Here is an 18,704-nt window from a genome sequence, read left to right as displayed (position 1 = left end):
AGAAGTTACGTATTGTTGAAATTTAAAGAAATGTTTCCCTTGAAAACTGTAAAGAATTTTCTGAGGAGATTCAGAATTTCCCTAGATTTTTTTACTGAGTAATTCAGAAGGATTTCTAACAAAATCCGGAAGAGATTTCAGAGAAATCAAGAAGAAACCTTCGGGAAATTCAGAAGAACTAGAAAAAATCATTGGAAAATCAATGCAAGACGAAGTTACTCCGATTCACAACGTTCCGACGGTTTTTGGACAGGCGTCACCTTTATTCAAAGTAGAAGTAGTAGATTTATATTTTATAGAATTCATCGGATATGTGAACAGCATTTGTTATGTTGTTCAACGTTTCTGTATAGAAATTGGACATTTTCTGGAGTAAACAAGTTTCATATAATAAGGATTTTGTTATACAAAATAAGAAAAGAATGGAAGGCATATTTGAATATGCGTATATATAATAAATAATGAAATCGATTCCACCCTATAGCAATTTAATCGGCGGACTATACTTACGAATCAAACTATTTGTACTTTGTACTTACCTGGAAAGAAGAAACAAAAAGGTCATAAGTTTTAGATTTGCGTTGTTCAATGAATTGAATATTTGATGAGCTTGGAAAGCATCTTATCTAAAATACACTGTATATAAAATAAGTAAACAGAATGGTTTGATGTCAATTGTGCAGTACGAATATAAATTGAAGGTTCTGATGTCTAGAATGTTGTTCAACAATCCATATTACATCAATGTATTAGGGGAAAGACGGCTTTGGCAGGTTTTGTTCTATTATTGGCAGGGGGTTTTGTCGACCAATTTTATGAAATTTGCCACAATATTCTTTGATATGCAAAGAATTTTAGGCCAAATTGAGCCTAGTCAGTCATAAAAAACCCCACGGTGTAAAAAATGGATTATTATCGAAGTTTCATTCCTCTGATTTTTTCACAGAAAGTTACAAGGTCATTAGAAATGAGGTACGGGTGTTTTAAAATATTTCATCATATTTTTGAAAAAGTGATTTTATTGTTTTTTCTCTAATATACCGTACAAAAGTCAATTAATAACCTAACGCAGGATCAATCATTGTAATTAATCCTAAAATTGAAAATGTCACATTTGAGACTTTTCAGTAGAAAACCATATCTGTAGATCAAAATATTTGAAAATATCGATTTCTGTAATTCAAGCCTTCCTAAGCTATGTTTTATTATTTATTTTTATATTTTGCGTCATTTTATTTTTTGCAATTATCATCTTTTCCACCCAAATGTGGATCTCTATTGAATGTTGTACTACATTTCTTTCATTCGACATTCGCACTATGTCAGTCCATTGTCAGTCTGCCATATTTTAAAGGGTTCATATTTTTCTAGATACAGTTCTCAAAATTTGTGGGTACATACCATGTACAATAACCTAATATTGTTCGAGAATTTTGCTTGAAACCCCAAAACCTTACTGGCCTTCTTATAATTACCACGCTTCATGTCCGAAATAGACTGTTGGATGGATATAGCAAAACTCCATATCCGGTTGCATGTTACGGAAGCTATATTGTTGCTACAAGCATAACTGTCTCACATTTGATTGATTCCATATTTGTGTAAGTCATTCATACTTTTATGAGCAGTAATCTGGTAAGCAGTAAAAAACCGTTTCTCACCAAGGAATAAATATGATTTTACATATAATGTTTTGAAGATAGTATTTACTCTTCAGTTGAGCTATGAAACCATTATACATTAGTAGCTACAACAATGTTACTTTGGATCCCATTTCACAGATTCCAATGTGAACTATTTCTTCAAAGCCTCCAATCATCTCCTGTACATCCTCTATTTTTTATTTCATCCGAGCAATGTACTTTTACTGGTAGTGAATGGATATGTCCTTTCTCACCATCTCAACTTTCAGTGAGATAAAAGTCTCCACCACTACTCTGCGATCGTTTCATATAGAGCTTAATTTCATCTGCAAAACCTTGGATCATATGCATAAGCTCTCAAGATGAAGACATGGTTACATGAGACAGAGATAAGCTTAGTGTTGTTCAGTGAAAGTAAAGGGATATGTTTAAAGCTGTATAAGCAAAATGAACCTTTGAAATGCTGACAAACACTGACAAACACTAACAATGCTGGCAATGACGTTTGCTATGAAGAATGTCTGCCTAAAAAGAATTAGCTCATGACAACCAGTTTTAAGTCTAAGTTTGGTCTGCAATACAGGTAAAGAAAAGAATTCAGATGGAAACGAAATTCGCTTTTTATAATTCCTCACTTCGATACTAGGATACTCTTCAATTCTAGGATACTTTCAGATTTTCTAGCGGAAGATGCTGCGTACAATACTCGGCGAGAGGCAAAAAACATGTGGCTCATGCGCATGAATTACAAGCAAAATCCATCATCAAAGGAGAAAACATTCTGAATCTCATAAAATACGCGCATTCCAGTGGGCAGGTCATCTAATAAAATGTCAGAAGATAGAATTGCAAAACAATATTCATCAGAGAACAATATAGATGTCAGAGATAGATTATTCAGCAAAGATTTCAAAACATAAAATTAACACTAAAATACTTTACGAACGCTTGAACTTTAAAAATGTTTTTTTTAATTTTATACCCGTATAAAGATAGGTTAACTATATAGATAAGAGAAAGGCAAAAGGCTACAAATGTGTTTATAATCAATTTTGAGGATTAAATTACAATGATTGATCCTGTGTTGGGTTATCAATTGACTTTTGTACGGTATATTAGAGAAGAAAACAATAAAAATCACTTTTTTCAAAAATCGTCGATGAAATATTTTAAAACACCCGTATCTCATTTCTAATGACCTTGCCTAACTTTCTGAGAAAAAAAACAGAGGTACATGAAACTTCGATAATAATCCATTTTTACACCGTGCCCCCCCTGCCAAAAATAAAACAAAACCTGCCAAAGCCGTCATTCCCCCTATTTCCATATCACAAGATCTACTGTGTAGTGTTTGCATCAGTTGAATGTTTATATGACCCTACTGCAAGATCGGTAGAGGGTAAGGTACACAACAAAGTTTTTTTTTAAATCAACGTCGTCAGGAAATCGACTATCACATATGTATCGAAGTTTAAAACAGGCGTTCTATGAATATTTGAGCGATTATTCGGTGAACAGCGCATCATATGCGCAGTTGCTTGAGTCAGTTTCGGTGGGAGTATGGTTTATTGGTACGCCACCCTATCGTGAGTTTCATGGATCGAATCAAGTTTGTCGCATGGGGTCATACACTTATTACGTAAGCAATTTTTCTGGGTTTTTCTGACCCTCCTCCCCCCAAGTAAGATTTTTTCATACAAATGATTTTTTATTTATATGGAGCGTAAGTTATCGACCGACCCCCCTCCCATAAGTGCTTACGTAAAATGTGTACGGCCCCCATTCCTCTTTTCCTCAAAAATGAATTCCTTTATGAGAGGCAGTATTTTAAAATTCTTACTGAATTCTTGTACAGTCTCGCTATCTACTGAGCCACCGACGTCGTTTTATTTAACCTTCTGTCTGTGCTCAAAAAAAACTTACGTTGTCTGTGCTCTGGGGTCAAATTGACCCCAAATTGAAATTGTTATAACTTTCTTAATGTTAATGTTTCTTAATGTTTGGTAGTTTGGTAAAACTCGCCGAGATCTGCCTCCTATGTGCAAATTGAAAAATCTTGAAAATATGCGCTACAGTGTCCTTTTCAAAAAACTTACTGTTGACGCAATGATAAACATAAGCATCACACTTGTATCGTTTGAACATCATTTGCATGCAATTTTGCTTTATCCGTGACACGCATCTAGATTATAACAGTTTCCAAAACGATCATTAGATTTTCGCCTGATTAAACTGGCAACTAGTATATGAACCTATGCTCCAAACCAAGTTTAGCTAATACGTCACCCCGCCAAAGTAAGTTAGTTCGATTTCAGTAGTGCATGCAAGAACAACCAGTACTATAAAGCGATCTAGTTAGAAGTCAATTTGTAGTGTGCTTTTATGAGTTGGTGAATAAAGTTTTCTGTGAGACATCTGTTGGTGAAGAATTCAAATTTTATTGGCTACCGTCATTTCATCGATTACCGACCAAACACAACGTAGGATTCCTTGGTAAGCGCCTACATAAAATTGGTGCCGTGACCAGTAAATGCGGAAGTAAATGTCCGTCCTGCAATCAGGAGCATCTCCTAATGAAATGTGCAAAGTTCAATCGTCTCTCGGTACACGAACGGCAGCAACTCGTCTCAAGTAAACGTTTGTGTCACAATTGTTTGAAAGGTGATCACATGGTTCGTAATTGTCAATCGAATTTCAATTGTAAGCACTGCAACAAGCGGCACCACACCATGTTGCATGCTGGTGAGTACTCTAGGTCAACCAATGATCCCTCAGCAGTTCGTACGTCCCTGCCAACACAAGCAATTCAGACTAGTGTTAGCTCTAACGTAGAATCCCTGCCACAAACCGCAGTCGCAGCCACTGAATCTGTATCTCGGGTCGTTGCCAATGCATCCACTCCACAACCACGTGAAGATGTCTTCCTTCTGACTGTATTAGTAAAGGTTGTTGATGCGTACGGTCAGGATCATCTAGCTCGTGCCTTGCTCGATAGTGCTTCTCAGCCAAACCTAATGACTGAACGACTTGCACGTAGTCTACATCTTAAAAGGAATCCCGTGAACGTTATCATCCAGGGTGCTGGAAATTTATCCAAGAAGGTTCAGGCGTCAATCTTTGCACGTGTGAAATCCAGGAACGACATCTTTGAATGCGGCGTTGATTTTTTGCTGATGGATACGGTAACTGCGAATCTCCCTGCACAAGACATTCCAGTGAAAGAATGGCAGATCCCTCAGAACTTAGCCCTAGCTGATCCTATGTTCAACAAGAGTCAAAAGATTGACATGGTCCTAGGTGCGAAATATTTCCATACATTTTTTCCTAGCACCGCTCGTCTCCAGTTGGGCGCTAATCTTCCAATATTGCTGGACAGTGTGTTTGGCTGGGTCGTCACGGGCTCAGCAAGTCAGTCTACTCAAGGCTCATACACCGCCCCTAGTGTCGTCGCCATATCGATGCTGACTCTGGAGGATACTATGGAGCAATTTTGGAAAACAGAGCAGCTAACTGTGTGCAACAACTATTCTCTTGAAGAACGTCACTGTGAAGATGTATTTGAATCCACCACGTCTCGTGACGAGACAGGCCGCTACATTGTACGCCTACCGCGGAAGCCTAACTTGGACACAATGCTTGGAGAGTCCAAGATCAATGCTTTTCGAAGGTACGAGCAGCTAGAACGACGCTTGGACCGAGATCCGAAATTGAAGGACGAGTACCACAGGTTTATGAGTGAATACCTCTCCCTCGGCCATATGCGATTGGTCGAAGCGGACGACGGAAATAGCTCTCAAAGTTATTATTTACCCCACCACCCCGTCATAAAGGAAGAAAGTACCACCACTAAAGTTAGAGTCGTGTTCGACGGCTCTGCCCGTACTTCGACCGGCTTCTCACTAAACGAAGCTCTATGTGTGGGTCCGGTGGTCCAAGAAGACCTCCTCTCAATAATATTGCGATTTCGCACTTATCCAGTGGCCCTAGTCGGAGACATCGCCAAAATGTATCGGCAAGTTCGGCTGCATCCTGATGACTGTCCTCTTCAGCGTATTCTGTTCCGTTTCAATAGCAACATTCCTGTACAGACCTACGAACTGCAAACCGTAACATATGGCCTAGCTCCATCCTCCTTCCTTGCAACACGCACACTTCAAAGGCTTGCCACGGACGAAGGCCATGCGTATCCATTGGGCGGTCCATCACTATCCAAAAATTTTTATGTTGATGATTTCATCGGAGGAGCCAGTTCGGTGGAAGAAGCGATCCGACTGCGGGAAGAGCTGTCTCAACTACTCAGCAAAGGAGGATTCGATCTCCGAAAATGGACCTCAAATCGACTAGAAGTCCTCCATGGTCTCGCCAGCGATCAGATAGGAACGCAGTCTAGCCTACATTTTTCACCGAATGAAACTATCAAAGCCCTTGGCATCCGGTGGGAACCAGAGACAGACCACCTCCGATTCGAGTCCCAGGTCCAATCCCGGGACGATTATCCCTAAAACGAACCATTCTATCGGACATTGCTCGCTTGTTCGACCCTCTCGGTTTGATCGCACCAGTTGTTGTCAGGCCAAAATCCTTATGCAGGAGTTGTGGTCGCTTTCCTGCGACTGGGATGATCCGGTACCAGATACCATTCGATTAAAATGGGAGCATTTTAGGCACGAGCTACCGAAAATTGCTGTTTATAGGGTTGACCGTTATGCGTTCTTTCCTGGCGTCAACGTGGAACTCCATACGTTTGCAGATGCCTCAACGGTTGCTTACGGAGCATGCACTTTTGTTCGCTGCGAGAGTTTCGAAGGAATGGTTAAAATACAGCTGCTGGCTTCCAAAAGCAAGGTGGCGCCCTTGAAACGATTATCCATTGCTCGACTGGAATTATGTGCATGCGTGCTGGCGGCTCATTTGCACCATCGCGTAAAAGAGTCCATCGGCGTACACGTGTCAGCATCTTACTTTTGGTCAGACTCAGAAGTTTGCTTGCACTGGCTCCGTTCTTCGCCAAACACTTGGAAGACATTCGTCGCAAATAGAGTATCCGAAGTCCAGCACTTTACTCGTGGTGGAAGATGGAGTCACATACCAGGAAGTGAAAACCCTGCCGATCTCGTCTCGCGTGGGATGTCAGTCGACGAATTAATCACCAGCGATGTGTGGAAACATGGTCCGAATTGGTTAGCGCAGCCTCCGTTTGCCTGGCCAATTTCAAGTTCAGCAGCCGTTCCTGAAGAAGATTTGGAAGAAAGAAAGGTCACCGTATTAGTTCAAACAACGCCAAGCATCAACGATTGGTTTCTTCGATGGTCATCATACAGTCGTCTACTGCACATTGTCGGTTACTGCCTACGCTTCATCGCTAGAACTCGTTCGAGAGCCAGAACCCAGCCACTTGCAATCCCACAAGACAACCATGCATGCCCGGAGTTACTTACCGTCAGAGAATTGGCCGATGTCAACATGCTTCTCATCCGTTTTGCCCAACAAGATGCATTCAAAGAGGAGATTAGAGAGCTGCGGAAGGGTAATCCAGTTCCTAAACATTTTTCCACGCGACGATTACACCCGTTTTTGGATCGTGAGGGAATAATGCGAGTGGGAGGACGACTCAATTTGTCCCAACTTCCTTATCAGTCGAAACATCCTGCCCTGCTACCGAAGAATCATCCATTTCCTCGAATGATTGCGGAGCATTACCATCTGAAACTTGTCCATGGCGGCGGGCGCCTTCTTTTGTCTACGATTCGCGAGGAATACTGGCCGTTGGATGGTCGTCGTTTGATCAAAGGTGTCGTTCGAAAATGTTTCCGCTGCTCACGCCAACATCCGATACCTGCTCGGCAGCAAATTGGCCAGCTGCCTACCTCAAGAGTCATTCCTAGTCGTCCGTTTTTCCACACTGGAGTGGATTATGCTGGTCCGTTGTACGTGAAGCCGATTCACAAGCGTGCATCTCCTACAAAAGCCTACGTGTGCCTATTCGTTTGTTTTTCCACGAAGGCCGTTCATTTGGAGTTCGTTGGGGACCTCTCCACCCAGGGGTTTCTAGCGGCTCTGCGCCGGTTTGTCTCAAGACGGGGAATCCCAGCCCACCTTTATTCGGATAATGGGAAAAATTTTGAAGGGGCTAAAAGAGAACTGGCTGAATTATTTGCCAGATTGGAAAGCAACGACGATCAGCGCATAATCGCTTCGGCTTGCTCTCAACAAGGGATCACTTGGCCCTTGACTCCTCCCAAAGCGCCACACTTTGGTGGCCTATGGGAAGCGGCGGTCAAGACTACCAAAAGGCATTTATTTCGCCAATTAGGGAATACACTTTTGAATTTTGAAGGATATTACACCATACTGCATCAAATTGAAGGAGCCATCAATTCTCGCCCATTGCTGCCGATGTCCGACGACCCCAATGATCTTGCAGCATTAACTCCGGCACACTTTCTCATCGGGACGTCGCTTCACGCTCTGCCCGACCCAAACTTCCAGCATACACCGACGTGCGCCTTGAACCACTTCCAAAAGCTTCAGCAACTGGTGCAGCGATTTTGGAGCCACTGGAAATCGGAATATTTGCAGGAGTTGCTCAAAGACACCAAGTTTGCCATCCGGAATGAAGAGATCCAGCCGGGGAGAATGGTCATCCTAGTCGACGAGATGTTACCAGTGGTCCGCTGGCCGTTGGCTCGTATAATTGAAACTCATCCTGGAAGAGATAAATTGACCCGTGTTGTTGTTAGGAAACTCCGTACGGCGAAGGGAATCATCATGCGACCAATTGCGAATATGCCTTCTACCACGTCCCGAAGCAGCTGCCGAAGAGGAACATCGTAGAACGTACAACGCCGAGTCGAACATCGATCCTTGAGAAGCAATTTTCACCTGAAAATAGATAAAACAACTAGAATTAAGACAAAAATACTTACCTGTTGTAATCCCATAAGCTAAGCTGAACTGTTTTGTTTTCATTTGTTGTTGACGTTTGTTGAAAGACATAATCATTCAAGGCGGCGGGTATGTTGACGCAATGATAAACATAAGCATCACACTTGTACCGTTTGAACATCATTTGCATGCAATTTTGCTTTATCCGTGACACGCATCTAGATTATAACAGTTTCCAAAACGATCATTAGATTTTCGCCTGATTAAACTGGCAACTAGTATATGAACCTATGCTCCAAACCAAGTTTAGCTAATACGTCACCCCGCCAAAGTAAGTTAGTTCGATTTCAGTAGTGCATGCAAGAACAACCAGTACAATAAAGCGATCTAGTTGGAAGTTAATTTGTAGTGTGTTTTTTTTTAGTTGGTGAGTAAAGTTTCCTATGAGACATCTGTTGGTGAAGAATTCAAATTTTATTGGCTACCGTCATTTCATCGATTACCGACCAAACACAACGTAGGATTCCTTGGTAAGCGCCTACACTTACGTTGTCTGTGCTCTGGGGTCAAATTGACCCCAAATTGAAATTGCTATAACTTTTTTAATGTTTGGCCAATTTTGGATTTTTTGGGCTGTTTCGAAAGATAATTTAATCATCTTTCAGGTCGTTACCAAAGATTGATTATAGGTAGGCGGGTACATCGCGGGGAGGGGTTTTAGTAAACAAGGGTACAAAAACAGTGATTTTTCATGATTATTTTACTTATATCCGAAAATCCTACCCATTTTGAACTGCAACTTTTTTAAAAAAAGGCTATGCAGGAAGGCATGTGCTTTGGCATGAGGCGTTGATAAGTTTAGAACTCGGCCGCCAGGTGGTGGTATGTTTGAATTCATTATTTTAGACTACTCAAGATATTCCGATATATAGAATTCTCCTCAGAGTAAATATTCTTATCGCACAAATTAAAAAATGAGAAGAAGTGCTCATTATATTCAGCACCGCTTTGTAGTGCTAGATATCCTGAACAATGTTGCTGAATACAACTCTGGTCCTACACCTATGAGGGATCTCAAGCTAAAGCAATATTTCATATATGCAAGAATATTGCAAGTACACTAGCGCCGCCTATTTGTAAATTTCCTTATTATTTATTCCGTCAAATGACAGTCTATTGCCACCAGACGAACTTTGTTACAGACGTCATCTTTACAAATTTCAAAATTGTGCGATAAGAATATTTACAATGAGGAAAATTCCATATATTGGAGTTACTTGAGTAGTGTAAGATAATGAATTCAAAAACACCGCCACCTAGCGACCAAGCGCTAAACTAATCAATGCCTCATGTCAAAGCAGACGCCTTCCTGCATAACCTTTTTGAAAAGGTGCAGTTCAAAATGGGTAGGATTTTCAGATATAATAAAATAAGCATGAAAAATCACTGTTTTTGTACCCTTTTTTACGAAAACCCCTCCCCGCGATGTACCCGCCCACCTATAGTCAATCTTTGGTAACGACCTGAAAGATGATTAAATTATCTTTCGAAACAGCCCCAAAAATCCAAAATTGGCCAAACATTAAAATAGTTATAGCAATTTCAATTTGGGGTCAATTTGACCCCAGAGCACAGACAACGTAAGTTTTTTGAAAAAAGGACACTGTAGCGCATATTTTCAAGATTTTTCAATTTGCACCTAGGAGACAGATCTCGGCGAGTTTTACCAAACTACCAAAAATTAGGAGAATCGGTTGAAAACTAAAAAAATGGCAGCCACTCAAAGTGGCCTGGGGTCATGTTGACCCCAGAGCACAGACAAAAGGTTAACTAAGCTGTCATGATTTAATAAATTGAAATTAATAGCAACTCACTAATAATCAGCCCATTAAGATTCATTAAAAAGGAAATCAATCGAATAAATCGGTGATTTAATCATTGATTACTGAAATAAATCCTTTATGTCTATGATGTATGTAAAATTCTTATCACGATTTCATTAAAACACTCTACTTTGGGTTTCGACAAATTCCGGCCAGGATTTGGAACGAACCCCTATCAGGAAACAGGGCGAATCCGTACCAGTCAGTTTTTGGGACAAGTCCTCGCCATAATTTAGGGCAAATCCTTACCACGATATGTGACAAATTCTTTTCAGGAATTTGTCCTTTTCAAACAAATCCTGATGAGGATTTGCCAAAACCATAAACTCGGATTTGTTTCTAATCCCGGCGAGGGTTAGTTTAAATTCTGGTAAGGACTTGGGACAATGCCAGAATTGGGTATAATTTGGGACTAAAATTTGGGATCAATCTCAATCAGGATTTAGGACAAATTCTTATCAGGATTTGAACTTTCCAGGATTGGGAACAAATCCATCTCAGTATTTAAAACAAATTCTTCTTCCAGGAATAGGAAAAACACCAGTCCGGAATTTGAGACATGTCCTCACCGAAAATTAAGACCAGTCCTACTTAGGGCAGGGGATACCTTCACTAACTTTTTAGAAAACTCTTTATTACAATAAACACTAACATTATTTACTACACTACTTGCACTGATGAAAATGAGGCCGAGCCACGTTGCTGCCAGTTTTATAATATAAAACTGCTGATTCGGCGATTGTTCCGGCACCTTCGCTGATTGGTGCATATACGTGGCGTGATGCACCGTACGATTCGCTAACGGCTCCCCTTCCAGTTGGAAGCCGCCCTCGGGTTCCTTCTTTAGCTGCGGAAGAAGCGGAATGCTTCTCGACTCGGGATGCTCCTCGGATGGATTATTTCGCTTTATCTCCTCTGGTGTGTTCGATGCGGAGAGTGTTTTCAAAATGTAGAATTTAAATGTCATGGCTATGGCTGTTCCCAATATGATGATCAGTAACGTTGTCGCTGTTGCGGAGGTTATCCACCCATAGATGTCTAGTTTCCAATGTATGTTCTCTGTTGTTAGGTTTAGGAGTTCTATGTGGTTGCGATGCTCTAAATGCAGTTCCTGTAAATGTGCCAATGGAATATGGTTTATGATTTTGGTCGGATTTACCTTAATTCCAGTAATTGGTGTGAAGGGTGGTATCTCCAAGTTAGTACTGGAATATTCGACGTCATCCAGTTTTAAAGTACAGTGTGAATGCTGAATGAGATTTGGACCACTGAGGGACCTGGTAATTGAGCAGTTGGATGTCAAAGTTATATTGTGTCCGTGGATTACAATATTGCCATCGTTAATCTTCCGTATAATTTTACCTCCATAAATACGTTCTATAGGGCAATCAGCTGTTTTTCCGGAGATTAACTTTTGCATACACTCTGTGAGTGGTTCCAAACTGCTACTGGAACATACAAAGAGAGCTCTGAGCTTGATACATGGAACATGCGAGATGAGTGGAATTTGTCCTTTCAGATAAAATGGTGCTGGTACATGAATGCGGTAATCTGCAATTACTGCTTCGACAAAGTTGAGCGTATATAATGCTCCTTCAATTAGGGGTATTTTGAGTACGTAGATGATATTATCTTTGTTGAACATTGCGTAAGAGCTTGCAATATTCAAAATGCTGTCCACCGAATTAAGTCCAAAGTCGTTGTTGCGAAGGATTCGTTGAATGGCTTCTAATTCTTCTCCTTGGATGATGCGGCTACTTGGTATGCTACGTCTGGCCAGTGTAAGAGATTCTTCGACGACTTCTAAATAATATAGTAGTTCTTCTAATTTGAATACAAAATTGAGTGAATCGAAACTTTTGAATGTAACGTTTTCTAACTTCTGCGCATTATTTATCAGAAAATTGAATGTGTTTGTAAGGTTCTTCATTCGGTTTTCAAATAAATTTCAAATCTCCTGACGCGGAAGATACCCTCCCTGATACGTATTTCCAAACCCTACCGAGTGATTCCCATCTCTTGAATCTATTCTGAGGCGTACTTCTATCGAATGTCAGATTGATTTTGTCTATCTTTTTCCTAATAACTTGTTCGAGAAGCGAATCGGTTAGATCAAAACTGTTAACTGCATAATTGAACAAATCTATAGCTCCCTTGATATCTGTCAAATTTATAGGATATATTATTATGACGTAGTTGTTGCTTTGTCCTAGAGGATTGTCCTAGAGGTATGATTGTTAGGGGGTTGTGGGTCAGATCGTATATACGGATGTCTGTCCGAGCCGTTGATGTCCAGAGTAGGACACATAGACTGAAAAGGAGTCATGAGAGTAACGTCTCGTAAGTTAAATTATATTTTTAAGTTTTTCTTATGGATTTTTATATCTATAGTGTCGGTAACTGTTTTATCGTTTTGTTCCTAAATTTCGACTAATCTGTACCTATAACCGTATGGGGACGGTTTGGCCTTTGTTTTAGCAAGAATTTCCCTAGTTCTTATGTCCTGATACCCTTTGTCTGTTTCTACTATTCTTACATTTTGTTCATCAGCTTCTAGCAATATTGTCTTTGGCGGTTTGTATGATGTGTTGTTTTGTCATGTTAATATCCTTTAAGTCCAACGCGGTGGAGTTTCCAAATATTATTTGTCTTGGTGTCAAGTTTATTGTCGAGTGCTTGGCATCATTATATAAGGCTGTTATTAAAGAAAGTCCTTGATAGTAGGTCAGATTGATAATTTTGCGTCGGTTCGCTAAATACATTTCTAAAAGAGTGTTGTGGAACCTCTCGATGATGCCATCACTATTGCTGCTACTGGCATAGTGAACGGCAACACCGTTTTCTTCCAAGAATGTTCGAAAATTTTGACTTCGAAATGAAGTAGCTTGATCACAAGTGATCGATTTAGGTATCCCGAAAGTTTTAAAGTATTTGATAAGGGTTCCGGACAGTTCCTTGATAGTTGGTTTCGTTGCAGATTTCATAGATTTGGGCAAATTTGGAAAAAGAATCAACGATTGTTAAGAACTTCTCTCCTTCTTTAATATAAACGTCTATGAAAATATTCTCCAACGGTTTATCATATGTTCTTCTCGTGATTGAAATTTTGAATGAATCGATAACATCTCTGGGAAAAATACTGATTGACGAACTTCTTCGTAATTAAGCTTCCAATTTCTATGGTTGAAATTATGGGTTTTACGAACAAATTCATCTTGGTCTCTTTTAGAAATTAAATCTGGTAACTTGAGGTTGCAGAATTGGATTCTCATCCCTTTGAAAATGTTATGTATGATTTGTGAGCAAGATTTCACGACTGTTGGTGGAGCAAAGATTCCGTTCGTTATTCCAGGCACTAGAAATTTTTTAAGGATTTGCATTAGTTCATTTATTTCATTTATTTAGTTTACATCTAAACAAATAACACTGAATCAACAATTTGACGCCACAATACACGGTTCGAGGCCGCATCTCTCCATCCTTGAATACGCCCCACGCTCGCCAAGTCGTGCTGCACCTGGTCTGCCCATCTCGCTCGCTGCGCTCCACGTCGTCTCGTACCTGCCGGATCGGAAGCGAACACCATCCGTGCAGGGTTGCTGTCCGGCATTCTTGCAACATGCCCTGCCCATCGTACCCTTCCGGCTTTAGCTACCTTCTGGATGCGGGGTTCGCCATAGTGTTGGGCAAGCTCATGGTTCATTCTTCGCCACCACACACCGTCTTCTTGCACACCGCCAATAATGGTCCTAAGCACCCGTCTCTCGAATACTCCGAGTGCTTGCAAGTCCTCCTCGAGCATTGTCCATGTTTCATGTCCGTAGAGGACAACCCTTATAAGCGTCTTTGCATTAGTTGGTCTTCTGTATAATCATCCTGGTGGAATATGTGCCCACTAAAACCTGGAAATACAGAATAAGAAATGTGAGGGGACTTTTCTTGTCTTGAGATATATGCATAATGAGTTGGTTTCTGAACTTATTTACTATGTCGGGCCCATAGACAGGATCATTTTCGTATAATTCATTTTCCAATACGGTTTAAATTCACCTAAGATTCTTCAATTCTCAGTATTCTGTATAGTCCGTCAGCTACCACGTTTTGTTTCCTTTTGTATATTGGTTGGAAATCAATTGTTCCAGATACAGACGTTGGCGAGTCACTCGACCTGTGGCATCTATCAATTTGAGTTCCTTTGTTAGAGCTCGTGATCTGTATAAATGGTAAATTTCATACCATACAGATATAGCCTGAACTGTTTGGCTGCAAAGTAAATAGCCAGAAGTTCCTTGTCTGTGGCAGAGTATTTCTCCTCTGCTCTCGATAAAGTTCGCGAAAGATACGCAATTGGTCTTTCGTGCCCGTCTTCCATTTGTGTCAGGACCGCTCCGATCGCGTGATTAGATGCATCGGTGGTCAAAATGAACGGCTTTTCTAAATCGGGATAAGCAAGTAAGAGTTTCGTGCTCATGATCTCTTTGAGCTCACTAAACGCCTGTTCATACTCAGTATTAAGAACGATAAGTTTATTCTTTCCCCGAAGCATGCTTGTCATTGGCTTCGCAATTTTAGCAAAACCCGGTATAAAGCGTCTGTAATATGAAACAGTACCTAGGAACGATTTTAATTCCTTCGGTGTTTTCGGAAGAGGCCAATTTTTGACTACCTCTACCTTGATAAGAAAATTATTTTGAGCTTTTTAGTGGAATGTTGGAATGTTAAGTGGTGGAATTCAATGGGATTGTTTAAACTCGTCTTAAGACAGGTACCTCTACCTTGTTTGGGTTAGGTTTAACCCCTTCTGTTTGTTACGAATTCTACCTAGGAATTCTACCTCCTAACGTAGGAATTCGGACTTGTCACACTGAATTTTTAAATTTGCCTCTTTCAGTGTGGTCATAACTTTCTGAATATCCTTCATGTGTTCTTCCAGCGAGCTGGAGAAAATAGAATTTCGCTTATCTCGGGAATAGGGTAACGATCCGCAGGTGTGATTTTATTCAACTTCCTATAGTCAACAACAATGCGATACTTTTGCACTCCTGGATTGTCTAATTGAAATGAGAACGAATCCTTTCAAGAATTTGAAACAAATTTTTGGTAGGATTTGAAATAAATCATTGCCAGGATTCTGGCAATCAGCATTTAAAAAAATCCACGCCAGGATTTGGAATAAATCCTTTCCAATATTTGAGACAAATTTTTGACAGAAATGGAGGAAAATCCTTTACATGATTTGAGGAAAATCCTTGTCATGGTTAAAGACAATACCTTGCCGGGTTTCAGATAAATCCTTTTCACGACTTCGAATAAATCCTTGCCATTGTTAAAACAAATCTTTATTAGTATTTAGAACTCTCCTTACCAGGATTTGGAACAACTTCTTGTCAGGGTTTGGATCAATTTGGGACAAATTCTGGCCTGAATTTGTAAAAACTTCTTGCCATGTTGTGAGTCAAATCATTGCATGGATTTCTAACAAATCCCTGCCAGTATTTGGAACAAATTCTGGCCAAGATTAAGGACAAATGCAATCTTTGTCATGATTTGAGACAAATCTTTGGCATAATTTGGGACAAGATTTGCAAAATCAATCCCTCCACGATTTGGAACAACTCTTTGACAAGATGTGGAACAAACATAAGGAATGGAAATGAATTTGTTAGCTGGGGAGTAACAATTCCTTAACTCTGACAACGCTAGATGGGCTTTGTTCAATCCCCTAACTTCTGATCAAGCCACGGAAGTCGTCTGGTGTTGGCTACATCCGCCTCTTTTTCCAGGGTCGGCTAAAACAAATGTGTTTGCTGAGGGTAATCAATGGGCAAACTAATCACTTTCGGTCTTTACACAATGTATTCTCTTCATTATCAATTTACTTACGATAGGTGTTACGTGTGAGTGTGTACAGAACTTGTTGTGCGGCCGGCGTCTTTTGTTGAGAAACGCTGGATCGTGATACAGCGGACAGGCAGCAGGGCGCGCAGGAAACGAACGCGTGATCAGCGGTGGGCTATGGATGCCGGATTTTTCCGAATTTTCCGCTACTCGAGTAGATGGGCTCAACGGCAGAAACTAACCCAAAAGGGGCCGATGGACGGCCGGGTGCTCAACGCTGTACGGAATAATTTCAGGAGACAGTGGGACACAATATGATTTACCTGATTTCTTGGTATCAAGGTATACTACGTATTTCACTTTTTCACTTGCCAACTTATAAATTGCTTCAAACTTTTATAACAAAAATTGTTTAGAACACTTCCGAGCTTCTGACCAACTTGTGTCGACGTCCGCGTGGAAAAGACTTGAACCCTCATGCCGGACCTAATAGATAGCCTCGATGTTCCTTTTTTTTGTTGCTTTATGCCTTTTTCTCCCATACCCATTAATCCATTTTATTGGATCCAGTTATGGTTGTCTTTTTGTATGTGAAGTGTGCTTAACAAAATGTGTTTTGTTTAATTCAATATGACCGTTTTTGCGGAGTTTATTTTAATTGCATGCCTAGCTTTTAGTTATTGACTTTAAGTTTTAATTCGTTTTATGTGTCTGTTTTAGGTTTAATTCTTAATCTAGTAACACAGAATTTTTAAAATACATAATTCTTATTGGAAACATTAACATAAATACATAAATTACATAAATCTCATACATGTGTGAGAGAACTCAAACGGTTCATTGCGAATTGCAGTATGGCTGCTCCTCCTACTTTCGCTCTTCGCTCAGTGCTCATCGAAATTCAATCGGAATCTAGTCGGATTCCAGTCACTGTCCGTTCGCATTCCAGTCGGAATCCATTCGGATTCCAGTCGGAATCCATGCGGATTCCAGTCGGAATCCATTCAGTTCAGTCGGAATCCATGCGGATTCCAGTCGGAATCCATTCGAATACCAATCGGAATTCATTCGGATTCCAGTCGGAATCCATTCAGGATTCAGTCGGAATCCATTCAGTTCAGTCGGAATCCATTCAGTTCAGTCAGAATCCATTCAGTTCCAGTCGGAATCCATTCAGTTCCAGTCGGAATCCATTCAGTTCAGTCCGGAATCCATTCGGATTCAGTCAGGAATCCATTCAGTTCAGTTCGGAATCCATTCGGATTCCAGTTCGGAATCCATTCGGATTCTAGTCGGAATCGGTCGGATTCGATCTGAATCGAGATGGATTCCGACTGGAAATCGAATAGTTCGAACAAATCGAATGGATGGATTCCGACTGGAATCGAATGGTTCCGACTGGAATCGAATGGATTCCGACTGGAATCGAATGACTGCCGACTGGCTGAATCGAATGGGATTCGACTGGAATCGGAGTCCGACTGGATTAAAGAAGGAGATTCCGAAGTTCAGATCGAATCGTTCGACTGGAATCGAATTTGCCCAGTTCGACTGAAATCCGCATGGAATTCCGACTGGAATCGATGGATCTTCCGACTGGAATACATGGATTCCGACTGGAATCAGATGAATTCCGACTGGGGGATGCGAAACGGTGACTGGAATCCCGACTAGATTCCATTGATTTTCGGTCAAAATTTCGAACATTCTTGAAGGGAAACGGTGTTGCCGTTCACTATGCCAGTAGCAGCAATAGTGATGGCATCATCGAGAGGTTCCACAACACTCTTTTAGAAATGTATTTAGCGAACCGACGCAAAATTATCAATCTGACCTACTATCAAGGACTTTCTTTAATAACAGCCTTATATAATGATGCCAAGCACTCGACAATAAACTTGACACCAAGACAAATAATATTTGGAAACTCCACCGCGTTGGACTTAAAGGATATTAACATGACAAAACAACACATCATACAAACCGCCAAAGACAATATTGCTAGAGAAGCTGATGAACAAAATGTAAGAATAGTAGAAACAGACAAAGGGTATCAGGACATAAGAACTAGGGAAATTCTTGCTAAAACAAAGGCCAAACCGTCCCCATACGGTTATAGGTACAGATTAGTCGAAATTTAGGAACAAAACGATAAAACAGTTACCGACACTACAGATATAAAATCCATAAGAAAAACTTAAAAAATATAATTTAACTTACGAGACTCAGGACTCCTTTTCAGTCTATGTGTCCTACTCTGGACATCAACGAGCTCGGACAGACATCCGTATATACGATCTGACCCACAACCCCTAACAATCATACCTCTAGCCCGAGCAGCACAAGCCAGGCAAAAATGGTTGCGGCAACTTGATTGTGACTAAATTTAGTCACATATGAGTTGCAGTAACCTATGTGGAACATATGTGCTACTAGGAGGACAATCCTCTAGGAC

General features: G+C 40.6%; 2 protein-coding genes across 4 annotated transcripts in view; both read right to left on the bottom strand.

Moving 5' to 3' along the window:
• LOC134207130 (frequenin-2) overlaps positions 1–18,704 on the bottom strand; it is a 616,630-nt gene that overhangs the window by 321,424 nt on the left and 276,502 nt on the right. The gene's annotated exons all lie outside the window — the stretch shown is intronic.
• Positions 11,318–12,341, bottom strand: LOC134213354 (uncharacterized). Its single transcript, XM_062692347.1, has 2 exons — positions 11,571–12,341; positions 11,318–11,347 (listed from the first exon to the last, which is right to left on the bottom strand). Exons 1-2 carry the CDS (start codon positions 12,339–12,341, stop codon positions 11,318–11,320), a joined length of 801 nt encoding a protein of 266 aa, XP_062548331.1.

Source organism: Armigeres subalbatus, chromosome 1 (assembly GCF_024139115.2).
Source record: "Armigeres subalbatus isolate Guangzhou_Male chromosome 1, GZ_Asu_2, whole genome shotgun sequence".
Classification (NCBI taxonomy): Eukaryota; Metazoa; Arthropoda; class Insecta; order Diptera; family Culicidae; genus Armigeres; species Armigeres subalbatus.
The sequence above is the reverse complement of the archived record's forward strand: the minus strand, read 5'-3'. Positions and strand labels throughout refer to the sequence as shown.